The sequence below is a fragment of the Pezoporus wallicus genome, unplaced genomic scaffold, assembly GCF_028554395.1.
Source record: "Pezoporus wallicus isolate ANWC-B61680 ecotype Strahan unplaced genomic scaffold, APGP_CSIRO_Pwel_v1 contig_2871, whole genome shotgun sequence".
Lineage (NCBI taxonomy): Eukaryota > Metazoa > Chordata > Aves > Psittaciformes > Psittacidae > Pezoporus > Pezoporus wallicus.
In genome coordinates this window covers 1575819-1596315 of record NW_026640775.1, presented here as the reverse complement: position 1 = coordinate 1596315, position 20497 = coordinate 1575819, and the positions used below count along the sequence as shown (strand labels likewise).

Genomic DNA, 20497 nt, shown 5'->3' with positions numbered 1-20497 from the left:
CGTGATTTCATTCACCTGCAAATGATTCTGCATGGATTCTGAAAGCCTTCCACAACCCCAATTAACTCCAACAGGGCATTAAAAAGGCATAGACTCTGCACTTTTATTGGATTGTTTCTTCTCTGGTCTCAGCACTACAGCTGAGCTTTACTTTCTCCCTGTAAAACTTCTTGTGCTCCGTTTCTCTTCCTGGATGTTCACCAGCATCATTGATACTACCAGCCAGGGGAAACAGAATTCTAGGGTTTGAATGTCTTAATGCCACCTAATTAGACACACATACCTTGCATCCACAACCCAGATGATAACGATGATTCAGTCCTTTACGCTGGGACAGAGTCAGCCGGTCCCATTTCTCATACCAGTTGCACAGGCCAGTGTAAACCTTCCCTTCATACACACGGCCTTGAAAACAGAGACATGGTCACAAGTTAGCACTTCTCAGCTCAAGCACTTTTTTCGTTTCCTGATACTGCTAATGCTCTCAATATGTTTGGCTTCAGTCACTGCTCAGCAACTGCTTTCTTTTTATTAACTGGTTCAGGCATCTCTGGCCAGCAAGATTACAGCACCTTCTGTATGTTATAGGACTGTTGTGCCAGCTGTAAGCACCAACAACATGCAAGTGAGTAATGCTGTCAAGCTCCTCTTAACAACAGAGCAAAGTGAATTAATACCTTCACTAGAAAGAAAACTTGGCAACTGCTACACCTTTATCTCCTTGCATCTCCCCATCTCAGCAGCCTGCATTTCTGCAGCTCATTCCAAAAGGTACTTCCATTTCTGGCACAGCTGAGTAGCAACCAGTTGTATGGGACAGACGTGCCAGCTCAGGTACAAATCAACAGCTGTGGACTGTCACACAGCATATTTGTCATGACAAGACTGGGTATATGAGATACTTTAGAAAAGAGAGGGAAATCTAGAGAGTGAAATGACTCTCAGCATTAAAGATTACTGAACACTAACATACTGTTGAACATCTTAACACTTGGGAAGCTGCACATAGAGCTGTCTACACAGCTGCCCATGCCCATGTCTACCCTTAGCAGATGTATGTCTAGAACAGAAGAGGTTTTGTATATAAAGAAGTACACTGTCCTTTACCTGTAATCAGATACTGGTACTTGTTGACCTCCAGCTTGACTCCACAAAGACTCTCAGAGGCTTCTGTGTAGATGTACTGAACGTGTGGCATTATCTGAAAGCCCCTGTACATCTAGAGAAAGAACAAAATGCTCTAAGTCATCTTAACTAACAACTTTTCACTTCTTTACAATCTATGTTCCTAGACTTTGGGGTGGCAAGCAATGAACTTTTAGTGCTTACAAGGACGAAGGACTAATGGCACTAGCTAGACCCTGATGGAAGTCTCCCCACCTGATCTGCTGGTAAGGCAGAATACCCACCTGCTAACAAGCTATTGCAATTCAGCACAGGGACCACTTTTTCCCACTCACATTAGTTCCAGTGGCACTGAGTGAGCAAAGTGCCAACACTGCAAGCTCTGCCAACATCCTGAACAATTTTTCCCCTTATATAGCTCATAATTAGGGAAAAATTAAATTAGTTCAAGTTTAGAATCTTAGTCCTTCATGTGATTCAAACAATTTCTTCTGAACCAAAGGATTTTTCTTTTAGACAGCAACCCTATTTTCCAGTGCTGCTGCTGCAAGAGTTTCAAACTTCTGGCACTTGTTCTAAGTTATCAAGCCAGACACCTCCTCAAGCACCCAGCATATGCAACTCCTGCTGACCTCAGCAAGGATTCCATGTTTGTATAACTAAATGAATGCAGAAATAGAATTCTACCCCACCTCCTAAAATTAGCCCAGCACTGATGGGCGCCATAAAGAAAATATCATGTATACATAACTCCTCTACACTCCTTCTCCTTTTTCATAATCTTTCTTACAACACAGTTTAATTGAAATATGAATCCATAGATATTCTGGCAGTTGGATACAGTCAGAAATTAGCATGTGTCCCTATCTGACCTGACCTTACTGCTACAATTCAGGAAAACCCACCTGTTAGCAGCATAATGAAGTCTATGCATAGCAATGAAACAACCATTGCATGTGTACAGTGGACCAAACAAAACATACCCTATTTCTGAAACATTGAGGATGATTTCCTGAAAATTTCAGCTTTAAAATTTGGATATTTTTTCAAAACACTCAGTCTCTTCCCCCCCCCCCCCATCAGCTCTATGAATGGCCAGTGTTTAAAAGTTAAACGATTTAGAGTCAGTGAGAATCACAGTTTCATAGTGTTTCCCAGCCTATTCCTTAGTGTTTCCCAGCCTATTCCTTTTTCTGTCAGCTTTATTTATAGAGTGCACATTCATACTCAGTTTAACTGTTAATATTAAAGTGAGGCAAAAGAGGGAAAAAAATCCCAAGCAATCCCAGGGCTATAGATCCTTGCTGCTGTGCCACCTAAACTGTGTTTTTTTTTTTCTCCAGGCTGTATTCCATTTCTTGAACTCCTTTGTTGCCCCAGAGTATTTCACTACTGCCCACCTCCTTTAAAAACAACAAACTTTTTTCTTTCTGATGAAAAAAACGTTGATTTAACAGATCTTATGGCAGGCCCAGATACTGCATATAAAAATATAACGAAACTACTACTAATTCTGCTATGCTGAAAAGTCTAACTAACTTCTGGGCATCCACAGAATGTCTACCAGTTGGTTTTTTTTTTTTTTTCCTGTTATATTACCCAAATCAGCATAATCTTTTAACAGTATCACAACTCAGTAACAACACTGCTGTGTACAGCAAAAGGCATTCTAGACCCAGCAAATACTCAAGAAAATAACTGGGTTTTTAATTAATCATACTCCACCTACAAGCTCACAGGTCATATCTAGAATACACCGTAGTGTCCATGAGTGAGCAAAATCTTTCAATGAGTACGGAAGAACTGAACCTTGACTAATATCTGCTTTATCCCTGCAATTTTCATGGTATAGGAAACACAGATTTTCCAATTATGCTCAAGACAGCTGGACATCTAGGCTCTGGCACAAGCATCCTGCCTGTCCTTGGATGAGCTAGCCCTCAGTACACTTTTATTCCTCATCTGCAGAAATCTCTGCCTTGCTTCCCGAGGAAAGGCACATAGAATGTTCAGATGCTGTTCTGGTAGGCGTTACACCAAGAAGCTATGGTAACAGTACCTAAGCAGGTAAGACTAGCTAACAACTGGGGCTGCCAGGTCTCTCCAGGCAGTGCATTACCTTCACTGCAGAGAGCTGTATGCTGTGCATGTGTAGTACAAGCGATATGTCATTCCAAGTGCTAAGCTCCAAGTAGTGTTGGGCTAATTAAGTCTATCTTATCTGTGCTATCAAGTCCACACATGCACAGACACGCTTTGAGCCCATTCTCCCCCTTGCAGAAAAGGCTACAGGCTAGATTAAATCCTCTGAGAAGCTGCTCAGGCCCTTCCTACATGACCTTTACAGTCTTCACTCCTTGCATGTTCTGCTCCATCAAGCTCAACATGACTGCCTATGAGGTAAACAGTGATGCTGAATTGGGGTTTGGTTTTCAATTCCTTGACCTAATAATTTCCTACTTACATTACCATCAGGGACACCACTGTCAGGGATGCTGAAGGAACTGCGCTCAGCCTCTCAGAAAGCAGTTCATGTCACCCCTCAGTGACCCTCATCAATGCTAGCAACTGTCACACTAATTGACCCATTGCTAGGGGCAGACAGGGCATACCCCATCCTCTGATGACTAAAGAAGATTCACCGTGACCTTGGTTCTCAGGGGAAGAAAATTTGGCAAAAGGGAATCTTGTCCTCTTTCAAAACTAAAAAAAAAACAAAAAACCCCAAAACCAATACCTTAAGCATTATTTTTGGATACACAAAATATTCTGGAAGTGCTACTAGACCAGTCAGAAGAAAACCAACCATAAAGCTATCTGCTCTCCCAACTGCTACCCTCAGATTCCTCCTGTCACCAGAGATGTATATTTTCAGAAGCATAATGACAGGGAACATATTAGCAAGCATCACATAGTGGTGTCTGCTAGTGCTGCTCCATTTCCAGCTGTGTCAGCATTTTCCTCAGCAGCCCCCATACTGCCTCAGAAATGCACATGCAAATTCTGTGGTGGTTCCTACAATATTAACTTCACCCTGTGATATGATGTTCCTTCCATTATCCCTCTCATGTGAGGGATACTAAGGCTTGGAATCATCCTGCGTAACCTTTAGCTACCTAAAATTACCTTCATGTGAATTAGACATCCTCTCTAGTCAAATGCCAAGAACAGGCACCTCCAGAAAAAAACTCAGCTCATCCTAAAATAGCTGTCTACAACTGGTGGGCTGAATTACGCTTTGGGGGTTCTTGTCTCTCTCTATTGACAATCAAGAGAATGAGAAAGTCTCCACACCTCATTTTAGTCTGTCTAAAATTAAACTAAATTAACCCCACTCCACTTCTTTCCTCTTGGAACTATTATGTTTCACCCCTTAGACTCACTTTACAGATTAGCAACAAACCAAGGAAAGCCTCCTGGCAACTTGTGCTAAGTGCTGCCATGGTCAACCAGAACTGTTTGTGCACATGCAGTAGAAATACCTTATCTCCTTGTTTCCTTTGCAGTTTCCTGAAATAGGCTTGGGCCATTCTCAGAATGCACTGAAGCATCACAGAACATGCAGAGGTTAGATCAGTCCTGTGCAGATACCTGACATGTGATCTTGAAATATTCTTGTTTGAGAAAGCAGTGGGGGTAGGCAGAGATTGTTTGAAAAAGCACGAGACCTTTTCAGACAACCAACCTGAAGGCTACAAAGCCTGGCACTATTCTGTGCCTGTGGGCTGACCTGTGCTCCAGCCCAGGTTCCAAGCTGATTGAGTTGTGAAATTCAGCAATGAGTTCAGGAGTGTTAGCAAGAGCAAGAATCAGCCACAGCAAACTCCAAGGAACCCATGAAAGAAATACAAAGATTGTTTGTTGCCTTTTAAGGCTCTTAATGCTTTTCACATGAAATTCAGTACTCACTGATAGACTAAATGGCTTGTTTATTTTCATCTGCAGGTGCAGATGGGTTTATAGGTAGCCAAAAGCTCACTGACATGTTATCTTCAGAGTTGTTCCCACGCAGCTGTGCAGGGCTATAGGCCTCCTTAGTTTTCTTTTCAGCAGGACAGTCAGCTTTCACTGGGCAAGCAAGGCAGAGATTTGCTGTGTCATTCTGAGCTCCCCCACTGTATGGAGCTGAATCCCTCTTTATACTGAAGTCTCTAAGTTCAGCAGAAAGACAGTGTCTTTCAAAGAAGACACTTGGCTTGTTTGTTTATCAAGAACCATGTTCCCTGGACATTCCAGTTCTACTGAGCACTCTGACTGCTTCAGGTTCCTTCCTGCCAAAGGTCACAGTTGAATGTGTGATATAACATCTCATCAGCCCACCATCTATGTAGCAGGCACAGAGCCAGTTTGATCAGCTCATGAGTTCCCCTTTAAAATCACTCCTGCTTTTGTCACGCACATAGCTACCTAACAAAACACTGTGGAACTGCTCCTGCAAAAGGCTAATTGTTCTCTTGTGGTCTCAGTACAAGGGCATTGGATATTACTGCAGTACCTGCTGTAAACGCCCTGGCCCTGTGCTGCAGAACAGCCCAATTAAAACAGCCAGGACAGGCTCAGGCACCTTATTTAAACATTGATATGATGGTCTCTATTGAAAGCAGAGTGGCTGCTGCTTCACTCAATATGCTTGCCTGGGTTTATGCCCCCTCCCCATGCCACCAGACACATGAAAACCTTTTCAGTTCATGGGAGGGACACTTCTGCAGGCTCCTAGGTCAGAAGAGGAATGCTTAATGCTGTTCCAGAGATCTCTTCCACTACAGCTCACTGGCTGACAATGGGGCAGACTGTATCTATCATTAGTTAGGAGAGAGGTTAGTGTTACGGTTCATGAAGGGCAGTAATTCATTTTGGGGGCTACCCTTATTCTAGATTCACCACTGAACCCTGTTCATGGTCATATCAGATAGGAACTATCAACCTCTTCCAACCAAGTAGGAGGGAAAGTAGGGGTCCTGGACAGACTAGGATGAAGTCAAAGAAAGAAAAGTTGATGAAGCCACTGCAGCATGTGAACATTGAGCTGTTTTGTGAAGCAGGGTACACTTGCTGAGAGTGACAAAACTGGACAAATACAGCATCCAGTGTTGTAAGCCTGATGAGGCCAGGGACAGCCACCAAAAAAAACCTGAGAAAACACCAAAAAGAAAGTGGCAGCACTGTCTTGCTCTTGCCAACATAACCAGGTGCCTTTTTCACAAAAAAGAAATAACCAACAAACATGTATTTCCTTTTGAATTTTTAAGATTAAGGAAATTAGCAAGCCCAGCACCTCATACCCTCTTACTCAAAGCACAAGCATTCCACTCTAGTGGAAGAGCTCTGCCAGGACCAGATCTGGCTACGCGTGCGGTTTTGTGACAGCTTATGAAACAGGCTTTGAGTCTCCTCCTCCCAGCTTTCGTGCTGAGCTATAAACTGCCTTATAAAGAGAGTTACTGTTACAAGGCAGGCAAGTGACTTTTTTTTTCTGAACCTTTACTTTGTCTAATATGTTTCAGATTTCTGCAGTCTCTGCCAAGCTTTTCCATTCCCTCTTTTTTTCTTTTTTTTCCTAAAGACATAAACCAGTCTTATGACTGGAATGGCATAGCCAAGAAAAACAATCTAAGGCTGATTTTTAGCATTACATAACAAGGGGGTCAGTTTAAGAAAAAGCCCTGAAGTCCAAAGCAGCAGGTTGAGTGCAGTTTGTGCAGCAAAGAAGTAGAGCTCTGAAGAGAGATACATCAGTTGCTTGGTGTCTCTAATTCATCTACTTGTTTTCAACTTTCAGTCAGTACTTCACAGTTCTTCTGAGCTGGTATTTGACAGCTACAGTGTTTGGTTTAGTTTTTTTATACAAAGACTTCACTATACAATTTCCATTTGTTCTATATGTGGAAAAAAATGCCATTACTCTAACTGGTGGTCACAGAGAATGCAAGGAAAGAAGAGATGAAAGACCACTCTTCCCTAGGGCAGCAGGCCCCCTACCCCCACCACATATTGAATTTAATGAAAGTGCTAGATGGAGAAGCTTGCATTGCCACAGTCTAACACAAACAGGACTCCAATACCCAGAGGAGCCCATCTGGCATCTTTTACTACCAGAAATTTTAAAAATAAAGGAAGAATTAGGTATTCAGTGTTGTAAGACAGGAATGACCTCTTCCTTTGCTCTCCCCAGACATATTTCTACTAATTGCCAGTAACTTTCTATTCTGGCTGACCAATATGAAAAGCTGAAATGCTATTATTTTCAGTATGCAACTTTGTTCATTATCACATGCTACTGTAATTTATCTACAAGCCTGCATGAAATGTTTGCAAACATACCTTCATCTGCTTGACTGTGTACCGCATTGTTCCAAATGGTCCATCTTTCATAAGCTTCTTCCCCACAACTTTAGCTCGGATCACTGTCATAAGAGAGGAGAAATACAACAAATTATAAACAACTTTACACAACATTCAGGCTAGACCCTCCACTTCAAAAAAGACACTTAGAATAAATTGAGAGTAAGGTTGGCCTGGAGTTCTGTTTTATTTTACAGAATAATTTATCTAATTCTCACACACAGTGAAGGCATGTAAAGTGGGATGCCAAAGCAAGTACTTAGAGGAAATCCAGTTCTGTGTGAAAAATTAGAACAAGCATTATTTATGTTGAAATCTGACAGCAGTCTGCAAAGCAGACTATAACTGGGACCAAGCAGACTATAACTGGGACCAACTGCTACTTTTATTCTTTGGGTCCCCAATGCAGCTTCTGTTTCACAATAGCCAGAACAATACAATACAGCACAGTGGAATATCTGGGGATTTCACTACAGCTGCCACCTTTCAGATACTGCAAAACTTCAAACAAATGGCTCCCTTGAAAAATGGCTACTGTGCAAAAGCAGATTGTTCAGCAACCACCAGGTCCACATTGAAGGCTGCCAGGCCAGCCAGAAGCCACCTGGAAGACAAAGCTGATCCATCCAACCTTACATACACTGCACTTCATTTCCTCATGGATACTAAGGGGCAGTGTGTGTGCTTGCATCAACGCAGCACCCAGCCTGACACAGATACATTCACTGTACCACAGATGAGATACAGCAATGCCTACTGAGCCCAAGTCACCACAGATTAAGGATTTTGTGGTCCCTCAGATGGATCTAGTGGGTAATTTAAAATCAGAGCTTAACTGAGTTTTCCTGCTCATCTTTTTTTGCTGCATTCCACAAAAAAAACCTACTGTTCCATTGACCCTTTTTGATTAAGTTCTGCTCATCTCAGTAGAAGAGCAAAGCTTAGTGACCAGACAGGCCTAGTAGCTGAAGTTCACTACACCAGAACAATCATCTGACATTATACAAGCACTAGAAGTGGCTTAATTTTTACAAGAAAATGAGATGGAGAAGACCAATCATGGAAAGAATAAGGATCACCGTTAGAAAATGCTATATCCCAAACACCACTCATATGAACAACAGGACAAAATATAAAATAAACCAAGGAACTCAAGATTCCATCAATTAAGAGAAAAATTAAAACTATAATATAGCCATGCAAATCACACCTAAAAATCTTACACATCAAGCTTCTCATTACAAGGGCTATGAAAATTGTTCCAGTAGAATAATCCAAAGAATGCAACATACTCATAACACAACTGAAAATTAACAGCTATACATAGTAGTGTGAGGTGTCCCTGCCCATGGCAGGGGGATTGGAACTAGATGATCTTAAGGTCCTTTCTAACCCAAACCATTCTGTGATCCTACGATAAATTCCGCAGAAACCCTTTTTTTGTTGAAAAAGAGGTATCAGCTACCTTTGCCTACAGCTTATCATCATTACAAACAACGCACCTCTGCTGAATACATGGCCCAATGTCTCCACACTACTGAAATCCAGCAACTAAAATGGACCACATATATTTCCTCTGAGCCTATGAAGGTCCTGACTGTAACTCCCTGCGCAGAGGTACTGCTTTCACAGCAATCATGTGCAATATTTCATCTGTGTTCTGCTGCAATGTATCATGCTAGTGCATCACAGATAATAATTCATTAGAAAAAGCAGGAAGGCATGGAAGGGAGACAAAGAAGTGGAGGTACTCCTTTACAAGCAGGAAAACCCAACGAGTTATTGTTTGCATTGCAACACTACCTAAAAGAAGCAACAAAGCTCAGGGATCCATTCTGCTACATATAAAAGACATTAAACAAGCACTTTGTTGTTTCATAGCTCATTTACGTTCCAAACAGCTACAGAAGTCCCCTCGGAGAAACGGGAAAAAGAGGAGGCCAGGCCAAACAAATGAAGCAAAAAGCTTGTCCCAACTTTCTGAATAATCTGAAGAACAGATTTAAAGGAAGAGATAGATCTGGTTTATACACACCAGTTCCTGTAACTTATTCCATGAGGATGGTGTGAAATCAAGGCAAACTCACTCTGCTCTGATTTATACCCTGTGTTTCAGCCAGACTTGTCAAATAAATTTTAAAGTAGGTAAGACAGTCCTGCTGGCTTTGATTCAAAGGACCAACAAAACCTTCATTCACTGGGTGTAAAACTTCATTCTTAATTTTTTTTTTATTTCTATTATCCAATGGCAGTAAAAGCCAGTACAATTTTATTGATTCTTCTATTTAACAAGTTGTTCAGACTTCAATTTGCTCTCTTCTTCACAATTTAGTGGTTATACTGAAGCATGTCCTAGAGGACTGCAAATATCTTCGAAGAATTAAGTTCTTCCATTAAGGTTCTTCCATTAAGACCTTCCATTAAGGTCCTTTCCAACCCTAACTATTCTATGATTCTATTTGCTGCCTCCAGCCACCACAACCACTACTGAAGCTACAAAAAAAAAAACCAGACTGCTTAAGGGTCAGTGAGAAACAATACTATTTCTTTAAGGCTTTGTGATTCCAGGGCACTTCACTAATGCTGGAATCTATACCAAAGGGTGTCTGAAGTCTTATCTTTATCTATTGCATAACTGATAGATTGCAATTTAAAAACCTGGTGTTTGCCCAACACATCTGAAATCAACAATCCAATCTTTTATCTTATTGACAATGATAAGAACTATACTAAGAGGCAATATTGCAAAATGCTAGGGTTCCCAAAACAGAACATGGTTAGCATAAAAGATGACAGGCACATTCCCAATTGCTGACAAAATATCTAAACCCCCATTCTCTTCATGTGCTTCACTGCTAGCTTGGCAGCCCTCTACTTCTAGCTAAGTAGCACAGCCACTTCAGAAAGAAACCAACTTTGATTTATGGACTAATCAACAGCCTCACCACAGGACTGAAGATCCAAAATGTGTATCTACACTAGCATGTAACAGCATCCCAATTTCAACTAATGCTACCCTTGCAACTAGGTGGAAGGATCTGTATTTTCATATTACTGTTCCCCAATAAAGTTAGAGAAGAAAAACCATCCTAAAAACCATGAAAAACTTTAGTGCGGACCATCACTTCAGGCCTGTTGTAAATGGGCAAGCCCTCTGTATCTCAGAGAAATTGCCTTTACCACCCAACTGGTAACTTTTCTAGGTAAGTTCCTTTCTTTATCAAGAAGCTAGGCATGAACAAAGAACCCATCCTGCCTCATTTTTCCCATATTAAAGGAAAAGTCAAGCAGTTAGCCAAGGAGAAGAGGATACTCTAACTTAAGTCTATCCCCTGTATTTTATGATGCTAAATTCTCACCCCCTGAGGATCAGATTCATCCGTGTAACTGAAGAGAAATGCTGGTTTAACAGGACTGCTCAGAGGTTGCTCTTGTATGTCCAGCTTCATCCTAACCCTAAGCCTCCATGTATGAGAATTGTCTGTAAATCTGCCCAGAACACAGCTCCAAGCTGCAGATCTGCAGCCATACATGTCCCTGGTCCTATTTTGGCTCCTTCAAACCACTGCTCACTGGTTATGCCACCTGAAGATAAAGAACACTGTTCCCAACTGAATGAAGGCCATGCATACTTGCCAGAGGAATTCTTCATGCTCTACAAATTATCAGAAATTTACATTATTTCTGCTGCAAATTCAGTCCATGTTATGTTAACAAAGTCAACTGTTTACTTCTGGGTACTCTTACTGCTTAAGCTGAATGAAGCAAAAGGTGCTGTGACTGCTCCCCTGAACTCTTTCCTTCTCCCTGAAGCTCTATTACAGTCTTGCTATTACTAATGGGAAACTTTATCCCACACAAGTGGTCACCAAAATAGCTGCATATTTTTAAACCACAATTCCTTTGAAGTACTGCCTATGAAAATACTGAGATGAATGTTTCTCAGTACTTTGGGGTTTCAGGTCGGGTCACTGTGTGAGACTGAAGCAGTTGGCAAGGTCTCATGAGTGATTTGTAATTATTTATAAAAAGTTAAATTAGATGAGGATGTAAATCTTGATAAGCATGGCAGCCTTAGCATGATTCAAAAAGGAGAAAACATATGCACTGCTTCTCTACATCTGATATGATTAAAAAAATGAGAGAACAGAAAGAAAAATGGATATTTAATTGATATTAAAAACTGTATTAAGAAAATAACCTGATTTTGAGAATTCAAAATTCAATTTCCCGAATTTGAGAATTCAGGAAATACATCTAACAATCACAAATGATTAATGTATTTATCTCTTTACCTTTGCCTTTTTTTAATGTAAACTGGCTTAGTGCTTACGAAAATAGAGATGGCTCAGATTTTCTGCTGGACTAGTACAGAATCATAGAACAGTTAGGGTTGGAAAGGACCTTAAGATCATCTAGTCCCTGCCATGGGCAGGGACACCTCCCACTAAACCATGCCACCCAAGGCTCTGTCCAACCTGGCCTTGAACACCACCAGGGATGGAGCATTCACAACTTCCCTGGGCAACCCATTCCAGTGCCTCAACACCCTTACTGTAAAGAACTTCTTCCTCATATCATATACTGCAAGCAGCTAATGGGTTGTATTTCAAAGACATCTCTAGCATGGTACAAGCTGTCTGCATGTGTATGTATACCCACAAAAATGGCTTGCATCTTCTCCAAAAGTAGGCAAACAGGCAACGCCTGATGTGAGGAAGTAGACTGGTGGGATTAAGACAAGCATTTGCCAAGATGAGGAAACAACATGGTGAAAATACTTGTCGTTACCACATTATTTCATCCAGGCACATGGGTAGTAGCTCTTTTTCCCACTGAAAAGTAAAGGCACCAGCTGTCCTAGTTCAACCAAGCCTGTGACCTTCATCGGATCCAGCCACTAGATGGTGACACTACCACAAATCTCACCTTTGTTACCGAGAGGCAGTGGTACAGGCGCAATCCACCGCCACAAATCCCACTTGCAAGCCCAAACGCGCCATGAGAACTAGATGCTTTCAGTGCAAGTGGGCTGGCTGTCAACCATTAACAGCATTTTAAGTGGAGGCACACACCCTTTAGAGACCAGGATTTGCTCCAAAGCCATTTCCCTTGTGACCAATTACCAGCAATGGCTCAGGAGAGCAACAGATGCTACACTTCTCATTATTGTTTCAAGGATTTATTTTATTGGTATGCAACATGAGTATTTTTAAGTGAGAGGTTTGGCTGAGATGCACGCTCACTGCACTTAAGGATGTGGAGGATTCATGTTGTTTACTAATGGAGACACAGGGGACAAGTTATTCTCCAAGCCCATTCTTCAATATCCAAACAGTGGCAATATAAAATACAGGGGGAGCAGCAACGTGACCAAGAGGCTGAAGAAAGGCTCCTTCTATCCTGAGGCCACCGACTACTCCAGAAAATGGACAGCAAAACCAATCCCCATTAGAATGGTACACTTGGAAATGCTGCCTTAACACTAGACACGGGACATACCAAGGAGGATGGTTGCCGTTTTATTCATCCAAAGATTATACAAGGGCTCACTTCCAAGAGCAATTTACTGAGAACTTTCTACCAACTTTACTAGCAGGTATGTCATTCAGTTTGCCTCACAAAGCTTTCTCACTGCCCTGGTACCTGCTGGAGAGCTCACATCATGCAAGGTTAAGTATACCTAGAACACTACTGAGGTATTGGTTCATTCTGGCATTTACTGAGGCGTCTCCTAAACTGGTCAAAACAGGGTGTTTTTACAAACAGATTTTCTAGCATTGATGCCGGTGGTACTGCTCAAAAGACAGAATCACTGTGTCTGTCTTGCTTACTCTCACTAGCTGCATTCCTTTTCCCACTACCCTGGCTGATCTGTTAGCAATTATAACCAACACTCTTGACCTCCCCAAAAAAAGAGGACCATAACTACAAGTGGATTATGTCCTTTGGACTGTAAGTCTGGCCCAGCTATATGCAGCCTCTTGGGAAACTGTTAAATTGCCTGGTGGCTATAGGCTTGTATGAGAAGTAAGCATGTGGGGCCTGCTTTGGAAGGGGGATGAGAAAGCAGCCTCTCACCATTCCTCCACATCAAAGCAGAACAGAGAGAGAAAAACTGAGGACAGCAGGGGAGTCATGAAGAGGGTAAAAAACAACAGATATAAGACTCCAGTCTGTTTGATGATCCGTCTGTACTCTTAAGTCACCTCACCCTATATAATCAAAATACAATTATTTTACAAACTAAGAGTATTGAATTTGAAGGTTTCCTGCAACACGAGAGGAGCTTCCTCTTGCCTTGTTCCATCATGAAATCCAACCGAATCCACAAAGGCAAATCAAACCTCTTTTGCTTTGTCTTGGAAGAAGCCAAATCCAGTCGTGTTGACACACAGCATCACCAGAGAACCTCATCAAGAAAGCCAAAAATGATACTGAAGCAAGAGATTCACTGCTGGCTGCTTTCCTCTCATACCCCTCAACAACAAACTACCTCTCATTACTGGCAGTCCTTGACCTCTTGCTTTTTCAAAGAGCTGGGAGGAACACTGACTGAGAAAGAATACCTTCTTGACACCAATCACCTCTACCGGCCAGACAGTTGCCACATAGACATTGCACTGGAAAGGACTTGTGCTTACTTCAGCAAGCGTGTTGGAGCATTTGAACTAGCAATAAAAGTCTAAATAAAACCAGGAAGGCTAGACACCCAGATCTCTTCCGACATTCTAACCATAACTATGGCATTTACTTTTGATCTTTGCTTTACATACCCAGAAAACTCTCCCTGTCTGTGCACAGCAAGGCTGTTTGAGGGCTATCCAAAAAATTGGAAGACAATTAAATGGCTTCACCCAGGCCCAAGCTCAGCCTAAAACAACTGATCACAGGTGCATTTGCTAAATATTAACCAGGTTTCACATCCCTGCAGATTTCCTTGCCACTGGAGGTCTGTTTGAACAACATGCTGTACTGCTGTATTTCCAACACTACAAAATGAGTGATACAACTCTTGCATACAAGTCCATGAGTGCATCAGACTTCGCAACACTTCAAAATATATAAACTACTCTAGAAGGGCTTTACTTGGGAGAAAGTGAATCATCCCAACAAGACCACAGATTGAAAATGCAAGGTTGCATAAAACAGGCAGAACTCGGTTCATGCTTGGTATTTGACCTGTAGCTTACCAACTGGATACAACTTTTCTGATGGCTACAGTAGAAAGCATTTGTCTCCCTCCCTGTACGGTGCATCTCACGCTATGGAAGACCAAGCTCCCTTTGAAATACAGTAGAATCGGAAAAGAGAGGTCCCTGTTAAACAAGAAACTGCAAAGTTTCTTCTAGACATTTCATTCAGATTCCTATATGCAATTAGGCTGAAGACTCTTCAGACTGCCCAGCGCTGCCCCCACAGCTAATTCGTGATGTTAGCTCCCTTGCTTTCCCATCATACACAGATAGTCTGTTGGGAGGATGGAGGAAAGACTTGAAGGGAGGAAAAAGAAAGGAAGGAGCTAAAATGCATTTATATCCAGCTATAAGTAGAAACTTTTAGATCTTTTAGATGTAGATGGTATGTTTCATGCCAAGGGAAAACAGCTTCAGGAAATACCTTGTGATAAACACAGAGAAGGTAAAGGAAATAAAAGAAAAATAATACCATGTCTGTTCTTACCAGCTATTACACCTACTAAACTCAGGGAAGCCAGGTAGACCCAATAGATTATCTGGAACAGGTGAGTCACAGGAGTTACAGGCATCACTAAGTTAGTCTCAGCTTACATCAATAAAACATTCTAGGTTTGCTATGGTTGTAAGCAAACAAGACACACTGCAGACTACATAATGAGCATGCCTATAGCCTTGAGAAACCTCTGGTAAAAGAAAAAGAGGAATCAATGTCATTCCTGCCAACTAGTCACTTCTCTGTCTTCTTTTTGGCAGGCGTTTTTTTAACTTCCTACCTAAATATTTAACTAGTTACTAAAAGCTAAATTCAGGCAAAAGGCAATAGGCAAGTATCAGATAAAAGAAGGAAAAGTGATGCAAGCAGAGGGAAGGAGTATCAAGGGACAGAGTGCAGTAGAGAAACACCTTGCACCTCTCTCCAAGGGATGTTTTCAGCAGAGTGTGTTTTGCCTCATTTTGTGCCACTGCCAAAGGAAGAACTGCTTGCAGCCAAGGTTAGTGTTGGAAAGTTGGTTGTCAAAACCAACGCACAAAAGCACTTCCAAGCCCAGCTTACAACAGCGGATAAAAATAACATGCACGTGACTCAAAGCAGATCAGGCAATGTGCAGCTCAGAACACCTTTTCCATTTTCTTTTGGTTTTTGTAAGATCTGTGCAGTAAGATTTAACTCAGTCCTCACTTCCAGATAAGTACTTCTAGACAGAGTAAATACTGCATGAGGGGAAGCCAGGCTGAAACAGACAAGGCTCTGGTTTCTCATAGCTCTTTGGAATTGCTCAAAGGAGCCACGGGTCTAAGCGTTCCACTCAGAGAACACGGCAGAGCTGAAGTGAGACCAATTAGGGGCAAATGGAAACCATATGTGATTTTAATGAAAAGAGGAGCTGGTGCACATGACTTACCGCTGCAGCAGCATTTACTGCCCAAAAAGAATGCGCATCTGGCATCGATCATTTCCCAACCCATCAAGTGAGCAGTAACATGGAAAGCAAATTGCAGCATATGATGAGAGATGAATTGCCTAAGGAAGCATAGTTAGGGGAGCAGCCTCTCAAAGGAGAAAACATGTCCTCTGCCTGTGATTTAGTGGTAACAGTTGCAAGTGAGGCTGATCTTCCATTTCCATGGACCATGATAATAAGCTACAAGAACGAGTGCTAGAGTGATTAAAATGGATCAAGTGGTATTTTAAAGAACCTACTACAATCATAGAAATCTGATTCTGATTCACATGGGGCAGACTTTTACTGCCGTGAGGTTACGGGCACTGCTTAAAGAATAAATACAGTCCTCAAGTGTGATGTCCTTTGCTGCCAAGTATTCAAATAAAGTTGCTTTCACACATACATCAAAAGCAAGGAAACTTAAGGCTGAAGAGGCAGTGTAGATGGCACTCTTTTTTTCCATTTTTTTTTTTCTTTTTGACTGCGTACTTCCCAGGAAGCTTCTGTTCTGCTGAGAAAGGAAAGTCCTTAGCCTGCAAAGCTGTAGATAAGTTGCTCTACCAGGATATGGTCATTCCATCTGCAATCTATTGCATGGCAGCTTGATATCTGGTTCTCAGAGCAAAACCACTATCTTCACCAAGCAGCCTAGAGACTGCTCACATGCATCCCAAGATGGGGGGTGGGGAAGATGCTCTGATCCAGCACTCAACCATGTACATACAGTGAATGCTCAGGGCTTGAAATTGGTAGATGCTACTTTGCATGTCATTTAATAGTGAGACCTCTGCAAAGCCAGATACAACAGAACTGGCATATCCTTGCTCCTTGATGCTAAGCTTCCTCTGTTGGATATCCAGATTTAATAAGTGTAATAAAACCATCACTGTCTTTTTTAAAGAGACAAGAAAATTCTTGAGCCAAACCTACTTATTTCTTAGTCTTCCTTATCCCACCATGCAATTCGTGAACACTCTGGGAGCTCACATTCAAATGGTCCAACAGGAGGAGGAAGGAGAGCTCAGCTAAAGGGAACAACTGAAGGCACTTTTTTCCTGCCCATTAGAACTAGGGCAGCTCTGACAACCCATGTAAACCTTTCATAACAGGGAGTATCAAAAGCTACAGGCCTGGACACTCCCTGCTTCAGCAACTTCACAAGACTCTTGCTTCAGCACCTTGCCCAGCTGGGATGGGTGCCAGCGTTCTACAAGGAGGCTGCACTCCACTGATCACATGGTTTACGCTCAATTTTGCACGTAGGAGCTAGGGAGGAAGAACCATTTGGGAACATGTATAGATTTCAAGGGTACTGGGTGGGCCTGCAAATTCCTTCCTGCATTAGAAAACTTGCATTAAACTGATAGGCTGAGCAGCTGTCCACACCAAAGAAGTATATGTATTTAACCAGATCAGGCCTATATGTGCTGCTCTGCTGTTCCTATTTGCCCTGGACCTGACCTAGTATTATGCCTCCTGGACCCTGGAATTAAACCTGTATTCAAACATTTTTTTCCTGTGAGAAGACAGTAGCATTGCCCACCATTCTTGAGCCATTATAAATAGTTCAGAAGCTGACAGCCTCTGCAAACTCTTCACATACACTGAATGTGTCCATGACACAGTTCTGGTTTATCATAATGCTTAACAAATGTACTAATTGCCCATTTTATTAATGTCTATTATGCAATCACAGTCAATACTATATAGCTGAGCTTAGCTACATGAAGAATTTTATCCTAGAGTCTGAGCACTATGTAGTATAGCACTCAGATTCTGATAGAGTGTTCATTAAAGCAAATGGAAAACCTTCCTAGGTCCTAAATCAGCCTCATATACCATGATTCCCAGTCAGACTAGAGGTCAAGATCATGACAGTATCAGGGCAAACTTCACACTGACCAATTTTCCTACTTTCCAGGAGAGTGATATATGTCTCATGAAAGAGGTAATGAGAAGACCTGGAAGTCTAAGAACATCTATAAGCAACAACTCTTTACATGAGTAACAGAAATACTGTACATCCTATAGCTCTGAAGACACAGGGCACTGGCAGCAGAAAAGGTAGGCAGGCACTGACCAGTTATTTCAGTTCTCAGTAGCTCTTTGACTATTCTGCTGACAGACTGGCCAAAATTGTTTGGTAGGAACTGCAGTACAGAAACTGCAGCCATCTTGTTCTCTTATTACCCAAACTTCCTTCACACAAACTTTTCATTATAATTTCATGCTCATAAACAGTCTGTCAGAATAGGGCTGTTCTGATAGGCTCCAGAACAGCCATCATCAGCATAGATTTCCAGAAGTTTTGTGGCATTACTTGGATGCTCATATGCAGCCTCATGTTCCCAGTGAAATATTAACGAGATAGGACTCTCAGCTAGACTTCTGTAAGCACAGAGAATACACAGAATGGTTAACAGTGCCTGTCTACCAACAACTGTTGACTTTTTTTGTTTTTTTGCACAACAGGTACTTTTATAAATCCAAGACCAACCAATTTATTCCTAGTCAGAATTGCTAATTAGTGGGGTTTATATGGTAATTTCTAAATCTGACCATGTGAATCTGACAGAGATTTACTTAAAGCGAACCTGTCAGCTCACCTGTGCTATTAGAGAGCTTTGTCATGTATTCTTAGCAAAAATTTCTCTAAAATTCCAGTTTGGGGAAGGTAAGCCTGCATTCTGGTATGACTTCTTAGGTGTCCTTGTAACTTTATGAAAAAAAAAACAAACAAACACAAACACAAGAGGTCACAAGGTATGGTTGGATAGCCATTTCACAGCCGCCCTGGCACAGTGATGGCTATTTCTGAATGCTCTAAGCCCATTAACTGTTTGGGACGCAGAAGTTGTCTGGACACTGCACTGCTGAATGTTTACAGATAAGGGTAATCCAGGGTATATACTAAACCTGACTGCTTCCTGCCTGTCTAGGTCTCCTGAGACATTGCTTTAACAGGACTGTTCTGTAAAAGTTAGGAACCACCCTCCCAAAAGACAACTTTTCAGGGCTCCAGTTCAGCTCACACCTGGAACACAGGTGTAAGCATGTTTAAATATTGACACAGAGGGAACTAACAGAAACACAAGGGGAAATACCTTGTCTCAGTCCAGTGGCAGCAGTACTACAACCACAAACTTGTTAGTTCATTAATACAGCAAAGCCAAAGAGAACTGCCCATTGCCAAGGACTGGAGCAAGTGAATGATATGTGGATTTGTGTTTTAAATGGAATTCTCAGCATTCAAAAAAGCTAACTATAAATCCCAGAGGACTCGTGAACTGCATTCTCTCCCAGCTTGAGAGGTAGTGTGTAACCAGATCAAAATCAGCACTTCCACAAGGAGAGGCTGTTACTGTTAAACTGTCAGGGATAGCACTGGTAGAAACGTTTCACAAAATACTGTTTCCTGTCAGGAAACACAATTTTATTTAAGTCACAAATTTCTAAGGAGAGCATTAACTGCATCAAAATTAGGTTTTATTTTTCTTCTCAGAAAAACTGAGACCTATTTTCATCCTGAATCAGCATTTCGCTTCAACTGCACTTGAAGTCTAAATGTTGATGTGAAATGACATCTTTGTTCAAAATGCACATTTTGAATAAAGCCTTCCAAACATTAGATTTAGATGTGTCAGAATCACTTTTCCCAGAAGATTCCATGCAGAAGATTGGTATTTTCAGATTTCCCCTCACATTTCAGATTGGATAAATTTCCAGCATTTCAAAATTCTCTATGGAACAGAAATTCTGACCCTCTCCAGGAAGTTTCTAGACTTCTTTTTCACTGTATAAATCAGATGTGACAACAAGAAGCTCTAACGACAGAAGCAAAAGTAAATTCCATTTTTCCCCTCGTTTTTCAGAAGCAGTGAGTAAATTCAAACCAATGAGAGCTGCAGGTGCTGAGAACTGGCATAACGTCAAAAAGTAAGCCATTACTCCCTATGATCTCAAAGGGTATCTGAACTAAGCATTCAACATCAGAGATCAGTCCTTTAACTTACTGTGCCAATAAAAGTCTGTCAACACCACAGACTGTAAATGAACACAGACATACTAGAGCCATCTTTAAAAAGTGGCTTAGGATACCGCAAACACACTAATTTAACCTGTTCCTCAAGTAAAACACTGGCCTGCTGAGCACTTGTACTTTGAGACTGCAAGCAAGTCAGCAAGTCAACTGTATGACAAATGCCTTCCTACTCGCTTTTTCCTTTTTAGCTGTTTCCAACATTTTGAAGCAGTATTGTTTGATTGCAGGCTGCTTCCTGAAGCTGTTTCCTTCAACTGCCTGTTGAACCCAGTGGGAATCTTTCCACTGATTTTAACTGGAGCAGGATCAGGCCCTAAAAAAGTAGTGGTGGAATCCCCAGACTT

The 20497-nt window shown here is 41.6% G+C and overlaps 2 protein-coding genes across 4 annotated transcripts in view; one reads left to right on the top strand and one right to left on the bottom strand.

The window, feature by feature from the left end:
* SYN3 (synapsin III) overlaps positions 1–20497 on the top strand; it is a 199204-nt gene that overhangs the window by 73423 nt on the left and 105284 nt on the right. The gene's annotated exons all lie outside the window — the stretch shown is intronic.
* The window catches only part of TIMP3 (TIMP metallopeptidase inhibitor 3), a 38373-nt gene that overhangs the window by 4880 nt on the left and 12996 nt on the right, over positions 1–20497 (bottom strand). Inside the window, exons 2-4 of the mRNA XM_057420477.1 lie at positions 7447–7529; positions 1108–1219; positions 284–405 (exon numbers count right to left, since the gene is read on the bottom strand). Of these exons, the coding sequence (XP_057276460.1) occupies positions 284–405; positions 1108–1219; positions 7447–7529 (317 nt within the window). The remainder of the gene's footprint in view (positions 1–283; positions 406–1107; positions 1220–7446; positions 7530–20497) is intronic.